Genomic DNA, 16,414 nt, shown 5'->3' with positions numbered 1-16,414 from the left:
ATTTATCTATTCGTCTTTTCGTGATTGTATCCTGCCTTGAGGAGGCACAAAACATATTGAGGAGACAAAGACCTCCCTAAAAAAAACAGGTTAACCCTGAGCTTCCTGGTGACACTCAAAGTCTTCTGACCAGGAGAAGTGTGAAGAAAAGGCAAGAAAAATCCCTGGACCAACCAAAGCCCACACGCTGCCGCATCCCGCGCCCAGTGCCCACGTCCCACTGCCGCTGCCAGCATGCCCGAGAGAATGGCGGAAGGGGATGCTATAGGAGATAAGACCGAGGTGAAGGATGAACCACATAGTAGATCTGCAAGTTGTCTGCTACACCTTCCCCTCCAAAGAATATTCACAAACCAAGTAACGTAGCAGAAGTAAAGGGCTATAGGGTTCCTTTATGTTTTATTTCCTCAAGTGTTTATTACATTTCACAGAAAGAGAAACATCTGAAGTTGCCCCCAAATCCCTGATGATTAATAATCAGAAATGAAGACAAAACAAACTTGAAACTGTAACTGTGTGAGGGTTGAAAAACTGACATTCTCAGGCACCGTCAGTGAGAGAGCCAACTAGTACCACCCCTTTGGCTGGCAATGTCTTTCAAAATTTTAAGTGCTTGTGTCTTTTGACCCAGGGAGTCCACTTTTAGGAATGTATGTACTTGGATACCTAAAAATTATGCCACCACAAGAATATTTGTTGTAGTATTCTGTGCTCATTTATATAGTTAAGTAAACTCTAGCATACTATATGATAGAATTCTAGGGGTCAACTAAAAGAATTGGGTAAGCAACACGTGCTGGTATTTAATGTCTTCAACACACATTACTATGTGAGGAAAGCCAGGTACACAACAGGATATGTCTTACGCTATAATTGTAATGAAACGATGAAGATCTTTCTCTCTCTGTTTCTCTGTGTGTGTATGCTGCTTGTTCATTAAAATGGGAAGAGGGGAGTTTAGGGAAGAAGAATCATTTTCTGAATCTAGCACTTCGATCTATTTGACATTTACTCCATGCGTGTTTATCATATTTATTGTCAGAAATAAATAGCCCTTTCAAAGGGGTGTGTTTTGTGGCAGGTATTAGATGTTTCGTTTCACAAGCTGGAAAGCTATAATTTCCAACGGTTCAGTTTCATAAAGAGCAGGTGGCAAACCTTCTTGCATGGTAACTGATTTTGAACCTTGCACTATAGGGATCATGAAAGAAAGCACATGCCCAAGAACAAGAGAGTAGAAGAAGGCAGTGAACACAGTAAGGTCAGAAATTACAGAAATGAATCCAGAGGCAAAACCCACATTTCTGTCATTCACTAACTAGTTTGTTCAACCAGCATTTATAGACATCAACTTGATCCCAGGATACTTAGAGAATAAATTTCAATTGCTGACAACCTAGCCTTGTGTAAACTCCTGGTTTCCTGAGGAGGGGACACCTTGAAGAAATTCTCAGAGTGTGTATTCCTGGGCTGAGTGGTACAGACCAGAGCCTCTGAGATGGGTATTGTCTCATGAGATCTGCTGGCATCTATGTTATTCAGCGAGAAGAGTGTACAACAATTTGCAGATCGAACTTATCTTGGGAGCTAAGTGGGGTTAGAAAAGGCTTCCTGAGGATGTCTCATTGAAGCTGAGACATGAAGGGTCAGTAGGAGTCAGCAGGTGAAGGCATGGCATCTGTGAAGGCCCAGAGGCAGAGGAGAGCTTGGGCTCGTTGGGGGCACAGAGAAGGCCAGCAGGAGTGGAGAAGCATAGGAGCTGTTGGGGACAGAGGTGCCCATGGAGGCTGGAGAAGGAGATGTGGGCTGACTGACAAGCTGCTTGCCATGTCCAGAGCAAGAGGGGAGGGAATCAGAATTATGTTGTAAAAGTTATATCTTTAAAAGGAGTGACTTGGAAAAAAAAAACCTCACCAGCCTATACCAGTGGTGTAGATAATACATGGAGGAAGGTGGAAAGAGTGGAATCAGGAGAATGGTGGGGAAGCTCTTCCCGGGTAAGAAAGGAGGTGAACTTTTTCTTGGACTAAGTCGTAGTGGAGATGAAGAAATGGATATTTAATGAATAATTTGCAGGCAGTAGAACTGTCGTCCATGTGGATACGCGGAATGAGGGAGAGTGAAGGGTCAAAGACTGGGAAACTTCTAGCTTGAGTAACTGCAGGAGATGTTGGTTCTTTTCACTGAAATGCAAAGGACCAGAAGACGAGCTGGTTTGACAGAGAAAGATTAACAGTTTAGTTTTGGACAGAGTGAGTCTGCATTGCCTATGAAAGCACTCAAATGCAAATGTTGTCTTTTCTAACAACTCTTTGGTCCCTTCAGGACCTCCCAGCCATGAGCTCTCTCATCTTTTCGTGATCTCTCACCCTTCTTTTGCCCCTGCTTCAGTTTCTGTGGGACTTAGATGCCACGGATCATTATTAAAATCCCATCCTTGAGGCGAGTGGATGGCTTGAATCCAGGAGTTTGAAAACAGCCTGGGCAACATGGCACAACCCCATCTCTGCAAAAAAATACTATAAGTTAGCCAGGTGTGGTGGTGCACACCTGTAGCCCCAGCTACTTGGGAGACTGAGGCAGGAGGATCGCTTGAGCCCAGGAGGTTAAGGCGGCAGTGAGCCATGGTCTCAGCACTGCATTCCAGAGCCTGGGTTACAGAGCAAGACCCTGTCTCAAAAAAATAAAACAAAACAAAAACAAACAAACAAACCAAAAAACCAAAAAACAAAAAAGAACAAAAAACAAAAACAAAACAACTCACAAAAACCAAAACCAAAACCAAAAACAAAACCCATTCTTGCTTAAAGTTTCTGCTCCCTTGACCTTTTATTCCCCATTATACTTACCAGTGTTAGGGGTCGAATGGTGTACCCCGCAAATTCATATATTGAAATCCTAACCCTCAGTGCCTTAGAATGTGACTGTATTTGAAGATAGGGTAATAGCTTTAAAGAGGTAATTAAGTTAAAATGGGTCATTAAAGTGAGCCCAAATTCAGTATGACTGGTGTTCTTATAAAAACAGGAAAACTGGACACAGAGGAGTTCACAGGGAAGACCATGTGAAGACAGAGTGAGAAGACAGCCACTTACAAGCCAACGGGAGAGGCCTCAGAAGAAATCAGCCTGGTGACGGCTTGATCTCGTACTTCTAGCCTCCAGACCTGTGAGTCAATACATTTCTGTTGCTTAAGCCACCCAGTTGTGGCACTTTGTTATGGCAACCTTGGAACACAAATACATGCAGCAAATCCCAACCCTGTCAAATCCAACTCTGTTCACTTTCACCCTTTCGTTTAAACAGTGGTGAGTGGCTGGGCAAAAGAACACAACCTACTAACTGACCTTTTAAAAAATTCCTGACCACTTGATGATACCCTGAGAACCCACAGTCCATTTGCTCTCCTGGTCCCCTTCCAGGTCTACCAGCACCCCAGCAACTCTCAGAAGATAACTTTTTTTTTTCTCATTTCACTGAGAAGCAGCAGCAAAGTACATCCACGTCATCATCGTCAAATCCATGAACCTCCCAACCCTGAAAGCTGTGTTTTCCAAATTTCTTCTGTGAGGTGGTGGAGCTCCTACCCACACTCTCATCTGTGCTTTGGATACCTATCACCAATATATGAGTCCAGGAGTTCAAGACCAGCCTGGGCAACATGGTGAAACCCTGTCTCTACATAAATAAATAAATACATACATACATACAAAAAATTAGCCAGGCCCATGGTGGTGCGTTCCTGTAGTCCCAGCTACTTGGGAGACTGAGGCAGGAGGATCGCTTGAGCTCAGCAGGTTGAGGGAAATTACTGGAGCAATTGTCAGTTGTCGCCTGCCTACTGAGTCACCCCAGCATCCTACAAACATACTGTGATAATCTCATCTTAGAACAAAATATTCTCTCCTGACTTGACTGCCCAGCATCCTCTAGCCATGGCTTTATTTCTTGATTCCATTTTACAGAAAAGCTCTCCACACACACACGAACTCCAGCTAACTTACTGATACCACTTACCTTCTCACATACTCTCCTAAACCTACTGTGGGTGGGCTTTGTCCTCATCATTCCTCTAAAATGATTTATCTTGTCGGTATCATCAATAACTTTCAGGGTACCCTTCCTCTTGTCTCAGGGATCATCCTTCCCAGTTCTCCTTGCTAAAGCTCTCTCATTTTTCTGACCTCTGCCACAGGAGTAGCCCATGGCTGAGCCTCTGGAACTCTTCTGTTTCTGCACACACTCTTCACATGATGTTATATATACTCTTGGCTTTAAAAACTGTCGATAGCTAAGACCTCCCTTATTAGTATCTCCATCATTAATCCCTTGCTCAAACTCCAGAAGCTTATACCCAAGTGGCTCCTTGATGCCTCTTGTTGGGTGTCTAATAGACGTCTCAAACTTAGCACATCAAAAACCAAATTCTTGATTCATGCCTCTTCCCAAGACCAAATCTACTTCACCTCCCATTTTCTCATCACTGGAGATTGCAGTGCTTTCCTTCCTTTGGTCAGTTACACAAATAAAATATCTTGGCATCATCTTTGACTCATCTCTTTCTTGCAAATGCTACATCCAATTAATCAGCAAATCCTGCTACTGCTACCTTCAAACTCTATTCAGAATCCATCTTTCTTTTTCTTTGCCACCTTCATTACTGGTATTACAGCCATTGTAACTGTTGTCCATCCTTATCCTCCTACAATTTATTCTCAATACCAAGCCAGATTGAGCCTTTAAAATAGTATGCCAGATCAAGTCATTTGGTGACCTTGTATGGGTTAGAAATAAAATGCACATGAATGGGTTAAAAATAAAATACAAAAACACACAGACCAATGAAACAGAATAGAGATCTCAGAAATAAGACTTCACATCTACAACCATCTGATCTTTGACAAACCTGACAAAAACAAGCAATGGGGAAAGGATTCCCTATTTAATAAATGGTGCTGGGAAAACTGGCTAACTATATGCAGAAAATTAAGACTGTACCCCTTCCTTACATGTTTTTCAAAAATTAATTCAAGATGGATTAAAGATTTAAAATATAAAACCCAAAACTATAAAAGCCCTAGAAGAAAATCTAGGCAATACCATTCAGGACACAGGCAGTGGCAAAGATTTCATAATGAAAATGTCAAAAGCAATTGCAACAAAAGCAAAAATGACAAATGGGATCTAATTAAACTCAGGAACTTCTGCACATCAAAACAAACTATCATCAGAGTGAACAGACAATCTACAGCATAGGAGAACATTTTCACAATCCATCTGACAAAGGTCTAATATCTAGAATCTATAAGGAACTTAAACTAATTTACAAGAAATAAACAACCCCATTAAAAAGTGGGCAAAGGACATGAACAGATATTTCTCAAAAGAAGACATTTACACGGCCAACAAACATATGAAAAAAAGCTCAACATCATTGATCATTAGAGAAATGCAAACCAAAACCACAATGAGATACCATCTCATGCCAGTCAGAATGGTGATTATTAAAAAGTCAATAAATAACAGATGCTGGTGAGGCTGTGGAGAAATAGGGACACTTACACTATTGGTGGGAGTGTAAATTAGTTAAACCATTGTGGAAGACAGTATGGGGAATTCCTTAAAGATCTAGAACCAGAAATACCATTTGACCCAGCAATCCCATTACTGGGTATATACCCAAAGGAATATAAATCATCCTATTATAAAGATACATGCATGCATATGCTCATTGTAGCACTATTCACAATAGCAATGACATGGAATCAACCCAAATGCCCATCAATGACAGACTGGATAAAGAAAATGTGGTACATATACACCAGGGAATACTGTGCAGCCACAAAAAGGAACAAGATTATGTCCTTTGCAGGGACATGGATGAAGCTGGAAGCCATGATCCTCAGCAAACTAACACAGGAACAGAAAACCAAGCACTGCATATTCTCACTCATAAGTGGGAGCTGAACAATGAGAACACATGAACACAGGGTGGGGAACAACACACACTGGGGCCTGTTGGGGAGAGTGGAGGGAGGGAGAGCATCAGAAAGAATAGCTAAAACGTGGGGCTTAATACCTAGGTGATGGATTGATAGGTGCAGCAAACCACCATGGCACATATTTACCTAAGTAACAAACCTGCACGTCTTGCACATGTATCCCAGAACTTAAAACAAAATATAATAAAATAAAAAAGATAAAATATAAATAAAACACACAGTCCAAAAAAGTCATCCTGTCCTACAGGGCCATGGGTGATCTGGCCTCCTGCTACTTTCCGAACTTCTGTTCTGTTTTCCTCAATGCTCTAGCCTAACTACAACTGGCCTCCTTGCTGCTCCCCAACAGGCCAAGGGCTTTTCTGCCTTAGAGTCTTTGCACCTGCCATTTCCTCTGCTTGGGAAATGTTTGTCCCAAGGGAGTTGGGTAACTTGCTAGCTCACATTACTTAGGTCTGTGCTTGAATGTCACAGATGTTGTCTTAACAAAGAAGAGGCAAGAAAAGCCACTTTATTATTTATTAAACTCCCACAGAGTGCAGTATTACTGTGTGCCAGACCCTGCTTCAAACACATTTCACGGACTATAAAACTGCATCTCTGAGCAACTCCATGGAACTGGTAGGAAAAACTTACACTTAATGGGTGATTACCATGTGCCAGGTATAAGGGATACATGTGCAGGACGTGCAGGTTTGTTACTTAGTGCTAAACACGTTGTAGATATTAACTCACTTAATTCTCGTAACAATCCCATGAAGTAGGTACTGCTACTATCCCGGCTTTACATCTGAAGTGCGGAGTTGGGTAACTTGCCCCATGTCATCCCAGATGAACTAAATTTGAACCTGGAGCTTAGCCACTGATGCCAGTTGAGAGAAGGAGTCAGACTTAAGTTGAGTCTTCAGTCTTTAAAGGTGGTTGACCAGGCATTTGTCAGAGTTAAGAAGAAGACGTAGGACACCCTTTTCCAGGCAGAGGGCATTGTGTGCACACAGGTATAGAAGCGGGCAGCCCGCCCTCATGCGTTCCAGGAAGCAAATGTGGCTCAGGTGTAAAGTGCCCGGTTGATGAAGGGAGTTAGGGGAGGGAGTATAAGGATGTACTGTCTGCCCCATTAGGACAACTGCAGAGGATTAAGGTGGCTATTTCTCCCTTGAGGTGGAGTGGGTGGATCACTGCACAAGAGCCTTGGTCTTTTAAACTCTTATTGGTGTAACCAGCCACTGAACTCTGAGGCAACGGGTTGGGGGTGGGAAGGGAAACATAGAAAAGGCAAGTGAAAGAGAAGGGGAGGTGCAGTTTCAGAGCCCAGCCAGCCTTTCTCCAGCCTCACGCGGGCCTCATCTTCGCCCAACCGACCCCACCTGGAGCCCTATGGCCAACTGCGAGTTCAGTCCGGTGTCCGGGGACAAACCCTGCTGCCGGCTCTCTAGGAGAGCCCAACTCTGTCTTGGCGTCTGTCTCCTGGTCCTCCTGATCCTCGGCGTGGTGGTCGCGGTGGTCGTCCTGAGGAGGCGCCAGCAGTGGAGCGGGTCCGGCACAACCAGCCGCTTTCCTGAGACCGTCCTGGCACGATGCGTCAAGTACACTGAAGTCCATCCTGAGATGAGGTGGGTTGGCGACTAATGCGCACCGGTGGGCACTGCGGGGACAGCAGGGCCTGGCGCGCGGGGGAGCCGCCCAGATCGCCCGGAACCGGGCATGGTCCGTGGCGGGTCAGCCGAGAGTCCGCCGGGTGGTGCTGAGTAGGGAGTCCCGGGCTCGGGCTCCGCGGGCCGCTTGCAAGACCAGCTGGCCTTGGCATCGAGCGTGCCCACGGTGGGGGAGGGGCTCGCTGCTCGGTGGCTCTGCTGCGTAGCCGGTGAACACCTGGCACCGATGCCTGCCTTCTGGGCAAGATGCCCTGAGCCCAGCCCCTCGCCGGGCTGCAGCCCACCCTCGGCACGCTCAGCCCCGCTTCACCGCTTTAGGGACAGAAAATAACACGCAGACGCAGGAGGTCGCTGACATCTTCAACTTTTTCTGCGGTGTCCGCCCGCTGTCTCTGACCCGAAAGGGCCCGGACGGTTGCAAAGGACACTTGATTGTGGCTTGCAAAGCCTGTGGTGGGAGAGGAGGGTGTAGAAGGGCTAAACCACGGAGGTTAGTTTTATTCATTTACATAAAACAACATACCGATTCTTGTTGCGCGGGCTGAAATACATGTGACCAGAGAAGTAATTAACAAAACAATGTCAGCTTCTAAAAACTGAGACATTACTTATATGATAAGGCGCAGCAACTCGGTGAATCTGTACAAACCTTGGAAAAAAACCACCACATGGGACCTTCCAGTTTTCTCATGCTTCTTCCCAGATACTAACCTCTCCTAAAGGGAACTGCTTTTTAGATTTGATTCCCAGGGCTTGCTTTCACAGGCAGGACTCATTTTCGTTTCTTGTAAAACAGAACAAGCCGGGAAGGCAGGCAGAGGGAGCTGCTACTTTACGCTGTGTGCTTGTGATAGCAAAATCCCGCATTTAAGCAATCCCAGGAAATGAGCGAAAAGACCTCCTTCACCTCCCCGAGCACACGCAACGGTTCCGGTTGCAAAATGTTCGCCTTCTGGGATTCCCAGCCTCCCGTTAGTTGTTCTATTTACACATCATTAGATACTTAACGGAGAGAGAAACTAGAAGTTGAGGCGTTCCTCCAGGCTGCATTGTAAAGTATGAAGTGAAATCCAAAATGAAATGTTAATGTCAGAAAGCAACCTCATGCCAAAAAAATGCAAAAAAAAAAAAAAAGGAAACTAACACTGGACACTGGTCTTGAAGATCTTTCAATGTGAATACATATAGATTTATCTCATTTCTTTTAACAGCCCATAGTATTTCATAAACTAGATGTAACCATTTCCTATTGACAGGAAATTAGCTTGTCTCCAATTTTTCAATCCCACTCATCCAACAAGTACCTGTTGAGCACACACTCTGTTCCAGGCAGTGATCTAGCTACTGATGACACGAGTGAATGACAAAGTTCTCGCTCACTAAATTTTCACCTTAGTTGGGAGAAACACGATGTAATGAAAATCTTCATACATATATTGTGTGTACATACGGGAGTATTTCTGTAGGATAGATTTCTAGTGATGAAATTGCTGAGTAAAAGGGAGAATTAGGCTTATTTTAAGTTTTGATTTTTCCAAATTCCAGGTATTCCAAATATCCTCCAAAATAGTTGTGCCATTTTACTCTCCCATCATCAGTCTATCAGAGGGGATGCTTTCCCACAATCTCAATGCTGAATATTTTCAACTTTTTTACTTAAGAGAAAAAAAAGCATCTAATTGGTCCCTCAGTATCAGTGAGTCTAAGCATCTTGTATATGTTTATTTGCCATTTATATTTTTTTCTATGATTTTCCTGTCCAGATACTTGATACTTTCTATTGAGCTGCTTATTTATTTCTTCTTGTCGGAGCTTTTTATATATTTTAGATAATATTCTCACACACACACACACACACACACACACACACACACACACAGTCTTAGAGCCACATCCCTGAAATCTTGACCTTGTGAACATGTTTTACTGGCAGCACTCTAGACTCGATCATTGCCTTGAGACTATTTCTTATTGTGATATTCTTTGGAAAGACTAGGAACGACAGTACGACAGTACGACAGTTTTATTTTCAAACCCAACAAATCCTCACATGGAAATGTTTGCTTTTGATTCTGCTTTAAAAAAATATAGAATTATTTTCTCTCTTTCTGTACCTTATCAGACACAGCTAAAAGAAGTGAGTTGGGCCAGGCACTGTGGCTTATGCCTGTAATCCCAGCACTTTGGGAGGCTGAGGCAGGTGGATCACTTAAGGTGTACAACAGTACACCTTAAGAGTACACCAGGAGTACAAGACCAGCTGGGCCAACATGCTGAAACCCCATCTCTACTAAAAATACAAAATTAGCCAGGTGTTGTGCATGCCTGTAATCCCAGCTACTCTGGAGGCTGAGGTGGGAGGATCGCTTGAACGCAGGAGGAAGAGGTAGCAGCAGCAGCGAGCCGCGATTGCACCACTGCTCTCCAGCCTGGGTGAGAAAGCGAGACTCCATCTCAAAAAACAAAACAAAACAAATTCAAAAAAGAAGTGAGTTGGTACTTTCAACATTCTGCCTGGAAATCTCTTTACCATACCTGTAAGATCATTAGGTATATTTTCTGCTCTCTGTGTTGTGACACGTGACAGTGTTAGCAAACTTTCTATCAAGGCATAATACAGGCTGCCTTTCTTCTACTTGCTAACAACAATTTTCCCCAAGTCCATCTTGCCTGCGTTAACAGTCTCCTTTAGACCTCTCCTCTCCTGCCTGTCACACAGTCCTAGTACTAATGCCACATTATAGTAGTAAAGATCTCCAGAGAAACAAAATTTATATAACATAATATAAATATATTAATAAAAAGAGATTTTAAGAAATTGGCTTATATCATTGTGAAGTCTGGCAAGCCCCAAATCTGCTAGACAGGCCAGGAGCCTGGAGACACAGAAGAGTTGATGTTGCAGCTGGTGACCAAAGGCAGTCTCTGGTAGATTCCCTTTTACTCCTGGGACCTCAGTCTTTCTCTTAAGGCCTTCAACTGCTTAGGTGAGGCCCACCACATCATGAAGGATAATGTGCTTCACACCTGAGTCTCCTGACTTAAAATCTAAAAAATACCTTCACATCACAACCAGATGTGTTGACCAAATATCTGGATACCATGGCTGAGGCGAATTGCCACTTAAAATTAATCATCACATACATGTTTTAAGGTTTTGTTACACAGGACCTCACTTCCAAGTATCACTTTCTGTTTTGGTCATCAGTTGCTGCATAATAAACAACCACCCTAAAATTTAGTGACTTAAAACAATCATTTATTGCCTGTCATGGTTCTGTAGTTTGACTGGGATCAGGTGAGTGGTCTGTTTCACTTGGTGTCAGCTGGGGTGTAGGCATCTGCAAAATTGTCTTGGCAGGAACATCCAAGATGTCCCACCTACACACACGATCGCTCCTGGGCTGGCCAGGCCTCCCTTCCTTTCTGTGTTGCTATAGGGACTCTCTGTATCCATGCGGCCTCTCCATATGGTCTCTCCCTGGTGTAGCTGAATTTCTTCAAGGTTTCTAAACTCTCAAAAGTGGAGCCTGGCAGGCCCTCTCAAAGCTTCAGATCCACAACTGGTACAGCTTCCCTTACACAGATTCTATAGGTTAAAACAACCTCCAGACCAGCCCAGATTCAAAAGAAGGAGAAACAAACTCCACCCCTCCATGGAGGAAGTAACAAAAATAATGTAGACAGCTTTTACCCTTAACATCTGGATTCGTTAGCTTTTCTGTTTTCATTTTATTCTGGTCTTTCTTTTGTCCGTTACTGCTCCATTTTATTACCTTTTATCAGTTAGCTTTGAAGATTACAAAAATCTAATACATGCTTCCTGGAATGCCTTCTTGAACCTAGGGACTTTTGTTTAGTGATATATCTTGAGGGCTATAATAGTGCCTGAAATATAATAGGCATTAAATATTTAGCTGAATTAAATGAATGGTATATATGCCAGGGTATTAAAAGTAACAAAGTCATAATAAATATACCTCCCCAGTGAACTATTTAATACCATTACTCCCCAAACCCTCAACTTCTGTCTTGAGCACAGAAACTATTAATTTTTCCTTTGTATAATAGCTCCTTAGTATTTCTTTAGAGGTTGTAGCACTTTATCTTTCTCACGGTTCCTTTTCTTTGGTTGTCCTTTTCCAAAAATCTCTCACCCTCACAAAACTCACTTTCTGCCAGTTTTTTAGAGTGGGTAGATAAGTATTGAAGCTTGTTCTTGGCGTTACCAGGTCGGTTCTTTGAGTTGAACCGGGGGCATTACATGCAGAATATTCCTGAACAGATCACCCCTGGTTCTGCTGTCTCAAGAACAAGAGCTACCTTCTGACCAAGATGGCTCTGGGTACATGAGACCTGGAAGACATGGCCAAGATTCAACAAAGCGTTTGCTGAGTGTCAGCGCTGACAGCATCTCGGTATTGTGGGAGGGAGCCCAGTGTCTGGGTGATAGTCAGGACCCAGGTGATGTCAGGGGTGGGGTGGGGCATGCAGGAGGGAATGGAGAGCCACCACCTAGGGGAAGCTGGGCCTTTAGGAAGATATTCAGAGAGTGTTACTTTAGTTCCACTAATCTCCTCACCTGGGTGAAAACCAGCCCTCTCCATGGATGATGGTGAGGGTTGATGATACCTGCAGACTGCTGGTGGTCTAGGCAAGCATTCAGGGATGGGAGCAGGCATTTCTGAGAGCTCCCCTTACACCTGCCCCAAGACGAGGTGGGGGCCCCATGGGGAGGGACTATTTTATTCACTTCTGCATCTCCAGTTGTCTAACACATTGCTTGTCACCTTATAGTCTCTTAATAGAAGCTTGTTAAATTGAGCTGCCTTGAGTCCACCTCATGCTGGTTGAACATAATTAGAAACTGTGGGAGACTTAATCAGAGAAAATCTTTCATCTGTCTTACCTTATCTTCTAATAATCACTTCTATGCCCACAAGGATTATCTTTTCTGATTTCATGTTCATGTCGATTTCTTTTTTATTTAACTTCCTCTTCAAAATTTCTGGCAGGATTTCTTAGGAGCCAGTTCTCCATTTTTACTTTCCCATGCCTCCCAATTTAACGACTGTGGGATTTTCTTAGCGTCTACTCAGCAAAACTTGATAGTACAAAATGTGCAAAATAGCAAATTTACGCAAACACTTAGCAAATACTTAGCTGTCTGCCTAGTGCTAGGGTTAGGCATGGGAGATTCGCAAATGAAGAAACACAAGCATTGATCTCCAGGATCATGCAGTGGGAGGTATGGGGAGGACCAACCTGGGAACACAGCAATGCAGCACCAAGTGATCTGTAATGACAAAGAGGCCTGTACACAGCCAAGAGGTCACTGAGGAAGGAGCCATAGCTTGTGTGCAGTTAGCACTGTGCTACATTCTGCAGGGATATAAGAGATGTACCCCTATGAAACAAGAAAGACTATGTGAATTGCTGAAAATGTGAGCGGAGTGTCAGCACGACGCCATGGAGATGCAGACGTGCCCCAAGTGGTGGGGCCGAGTCAGGAACCACTTTATGAAAGAACTAGCATTTCAGGTCTTCCTTTAAAGGTAGAATTTCAACAAGAGGGTGCTCTGAAGAGTGTGTGCTACCCTGTTGAGAGAATCCTGGGGGTCAGGTAAGATGCTACTGCTGGGGAAGATCGACCAATTGACTGACCAAACGACCCAACCCTTAAAGGTTTTGGAATCTTGGGGAGGATTCTGCTGGTGAGAGAGTGTGAACTTCATCTTGGCCTGTCCACACCTGGACCTTCTCAGCACATAAGAGAGTACGAGGGTGACCATTTTGCACAGGACAGAATTCCAGCATGTTTGCCCCCTGGAGTGATGGAATGGCCATGTGCTCAACATCAGTGTCCCCACTGAGACCGTGAGATTCATTAGAGCAACGGAAAGCATCATGCTCGCCTGTGCTTCTCAAGGCTTAGTGTTATGATTGAAGGCTTCCTTCAGTCCTACCTTTTGTTCTGGGGTTCTAAGAATCTCAGGTGCAGGCCAGGCACGGGGACTCACATCTGTAATCTCAGCACTTTGGGAGGCCGAGGCGGGCGGATCACGAGGTCAGGAGATGGAGACCATCCTGGCAAACATGGTGAAACCCAGTCTCTACTAAAAATACAAAAATTAGCCAGCCATGGGTTGTGTGCACCTGTAGTCCCACCTACTCAGGAGGCTGAGGCAGGAGAATCGCTTGAACCTGGGAGGTGGAGGTTGCAGTGAGCCAAGATCATGCCACTGCACTCCAGCCTGGGTGACAGAGCAAGACTCTATCTTAAAAAAAAAAAAAAAAAAGAATAAGTGCACCTGGGACAGATTGAATGGGGAAGGGGAAGGCCTTCCAGGTGTCGGGCCTGAGTGCTGCTGTGGTTACAAACGGGGAAGTGAGACCATAACCCTCACCTGTGGAAGGAAAGGTGGAGTACTTATGCAAATTAGCTGATTCTAGGGGCTTAGGGTGCTACCACCAGAATATCAGGGAGAATACAGTCAGGGAATAGAATCTTCTATAAGCAAAAGCTATCTGGAAGCCCCCAAAGTGGATGAAAAAGCTGAGTGGGAAACAACAGAGATTTCAGGAGAGGGAGAAGAAGATACCTACTTCTGTGCCTTTTGGCCTCGTGTTTTGCTTCAGACATTGTTCCCAGGAAGGTCAGTGGAACCCACTGCTCAAGACACACACTTGCTCCTTGTTCTGGTGTCATAATAGCTGCAAGAAGTGGTGGTGTTTAGCCCGGAGAACTTTTTTTTTTTTTTTTTTTTTAATCATCACAATGAACACTCATGGCTTCTCTGCTTCCTCCTTTCCTCTTCATCTTACGACTCTTGAAAAACAGCTGCCACATGTCAGTTTAGATATTTTGGAGGGAAAAAAGTTGAGAATCAATGTTTACGGTTGCCTGCAATGTACTGAAACGACATAGTTGGTTCTTTTCAAACTTTCTCCTAATCCTGTCAGGAAAGTCCCAGGAACCACATTTTAGGGTTGGGGAAATAGACCCTGACTTGGTGATATGCTGTAGTCCGGCTGGCTATGCAATATTTGGAACCTAGTGCAGAATGAAAATGTGGGACTCATTTTTCAAAAAGCAGGAAACAGCTTTTCCTTTCTTCCAGGGTCTTTTCCTCCAATTGCCATGGTGGTGTTTGGTTGCTATTTAATGTTGAGCCCCTTTGAGCACAGTGTGTCCGGAATTGGTGGGTTCTTGGTCTCAGTGACTTAAAAAATGAAGTCAAGTACCCTCGCAGTGAGTGTTACAGTTCTTACACATGGTGTGTCCGGAATTTGTTCCTTCAGACGTTCAGATGTGTCTGGAACTTCTTCCTTCTGGTGGGTTCGTGGTCTCGCTGTCAGGAGTGAAACTGCAGACTGTCAGGGTGAGTGTTACAGTCCTTAAAAGGCAGTGTGTCTGGAGTTGTTCGTTATTCCCGCTGGGTTCGTGGTCTCGCTGGCTTCAAGAGTGAAGTTGCAGACCCTCACGGTGAGTGCCACAGCTCATAAAGGCAGCGTGGACCCAAAGAGTGAGCAGCAGCAAGATTTATTGCAAAGAGCAAAACAACAAAACTTCCAAAGATTGGATGGGGACTCAAGCAGGTTGCCCTGGGCTGGTGGGGGCAGCCTGCTTTTATTCCCACATCCTGCTGATTGGTCCATTTTACAGAGAGCTGATTGGTCTATTTTACAGAGAGCTGATTGGTCCATTTTGACAGAGTGCTGATTGGTGCATTTACAATCCTTGAGCTAGACACAGAGTCACAGAGTGCTACTTAGCTAGATACAGAATTAGCTAGATACAGAGTAGCAATTGGTGTATTTACAAACCCTGAGCTAGACACAGAGTGCTGATTGGTGCACATACAATCCTCCGGCTAGATATAAAAGTTCTCCAAGTCCCCATCTGGTTCAGGAGCCCAGCTGGCTTCACCTAGTGGATCCTCCACTAGGGCTGCAGGCGGAGCTGCCGCCAGTCCCGAGTTGCGCCTGCTCTCCTCAGCCCTTGGGCTGTCAATGGGACCCCCAGCCACTGAGCAGCAGGCAGCGACCGCCGGAAGCTCAGGCCTCGGTGGGGAGCCCACCACAGGGGGAGGAGGTCAGCCATAGCTGGCTGCAGTTCCAGAGCCCTGCCTCGCCGGGAGGCAGCTAAGGCCCTGCGACAATTTGAGTGCGGCGCCGGCAGACCGGCACTGCTGGGGGACCCGGCGCAACCTCCGCAGCTGCTGACCCGGGTGCTAAGCCCCTCACTGTCCTGGGCTGGCCCGGCCGCTCCGTGTGCGGGGTCCGCGGAGCCTGCCCCCGCACCAGCGCCCGCCGGAACTCGCGCTGACCCACGAGTGCCGTGCGCAGCCCTGGTTCCCACCTGCGCCTCTCCCTCCACACTTCCCCACAAGCAGAGGGAGGCAGCTTCGGCCTCAGCCAGCCCAGAGAGGGGCGCCCACGCGTGGCAGGCTGAAGGGCTCAAGCGCCGCCAGAGTGGACGCGGAGGCCGAGGAGGCGCTGAGAGGGAGGGCTGCTAGCACTTTGTCTCCTCTCAACAGGGATACTTGCAGGGACAGGGTGTCTGCTCCTTGTTCTGTAGACCTCAAAGGTGAGTCCTGAGGCTTCAGGGTCACTGGCCTCCTTTTAGGGAGCCACAACGCCTTGTCTTTGTACTTCAGGAATGTTTACGAATCTCTGAATGCCATGTCCTCTCCTAGTTGCCAGGACGTGTTCCTTGTGGTATGATTGCCGGGTCTGCCTGCAGACCCCGACTGA

General features: G+C 45.3%; 1 protein-coding gene across 3 annotated transcripts in view; it reads left to right on the top strand.

Annotated features, from left to right (window-relative positions):
* CD38 (CD38 molecule) overlaps positions 1 to 16,414 on the top strand; it is an 82,309-nt gene that overhangs the window by 12,591 nt on the left and 53,304 nt on the right. The window contains exon 1 of one of the 3 annotated variants that reach the window (XM_023206944.3): positions 6,189 to 7,615. The exons of 1 other annotated variant lie outside the window; for it this stretch is intronic. In XM_023206944.3, coding sequence (XP_023062712.1) covers positions 7,380 to 7,615 — 236 coding nt within the window. In that variant the 5' untranslated portion in view covers positions 6,189 to 7,379. Of the gene's footprint in view, positions 1 to 6,188; positions 7,616 to 14,206; positions 14,314 to 16,414 lie in introns of those variants that run through there. One more of the 3 variants, XM_023206947.1, reaches the window with a different exon arrangement.

Source organism: Piliocolobus tephrosceles, chromosome 3 (genome assembly GCF_002776525.5).
Source record: "Piliocolobus tephrosceles isolate RC106 chromosome 3, ASM277652v3, whole genome shotgun sequence".
NCBI lineage: Eukaryota > Metazoa > Chordata > Mammalia > Primates > Cercopithecidae > Piliocolobus > Piliocolobus tephrosceles.
This window is presented reverse-complemented; position numbering and strand designations above follow the sequence as displayed.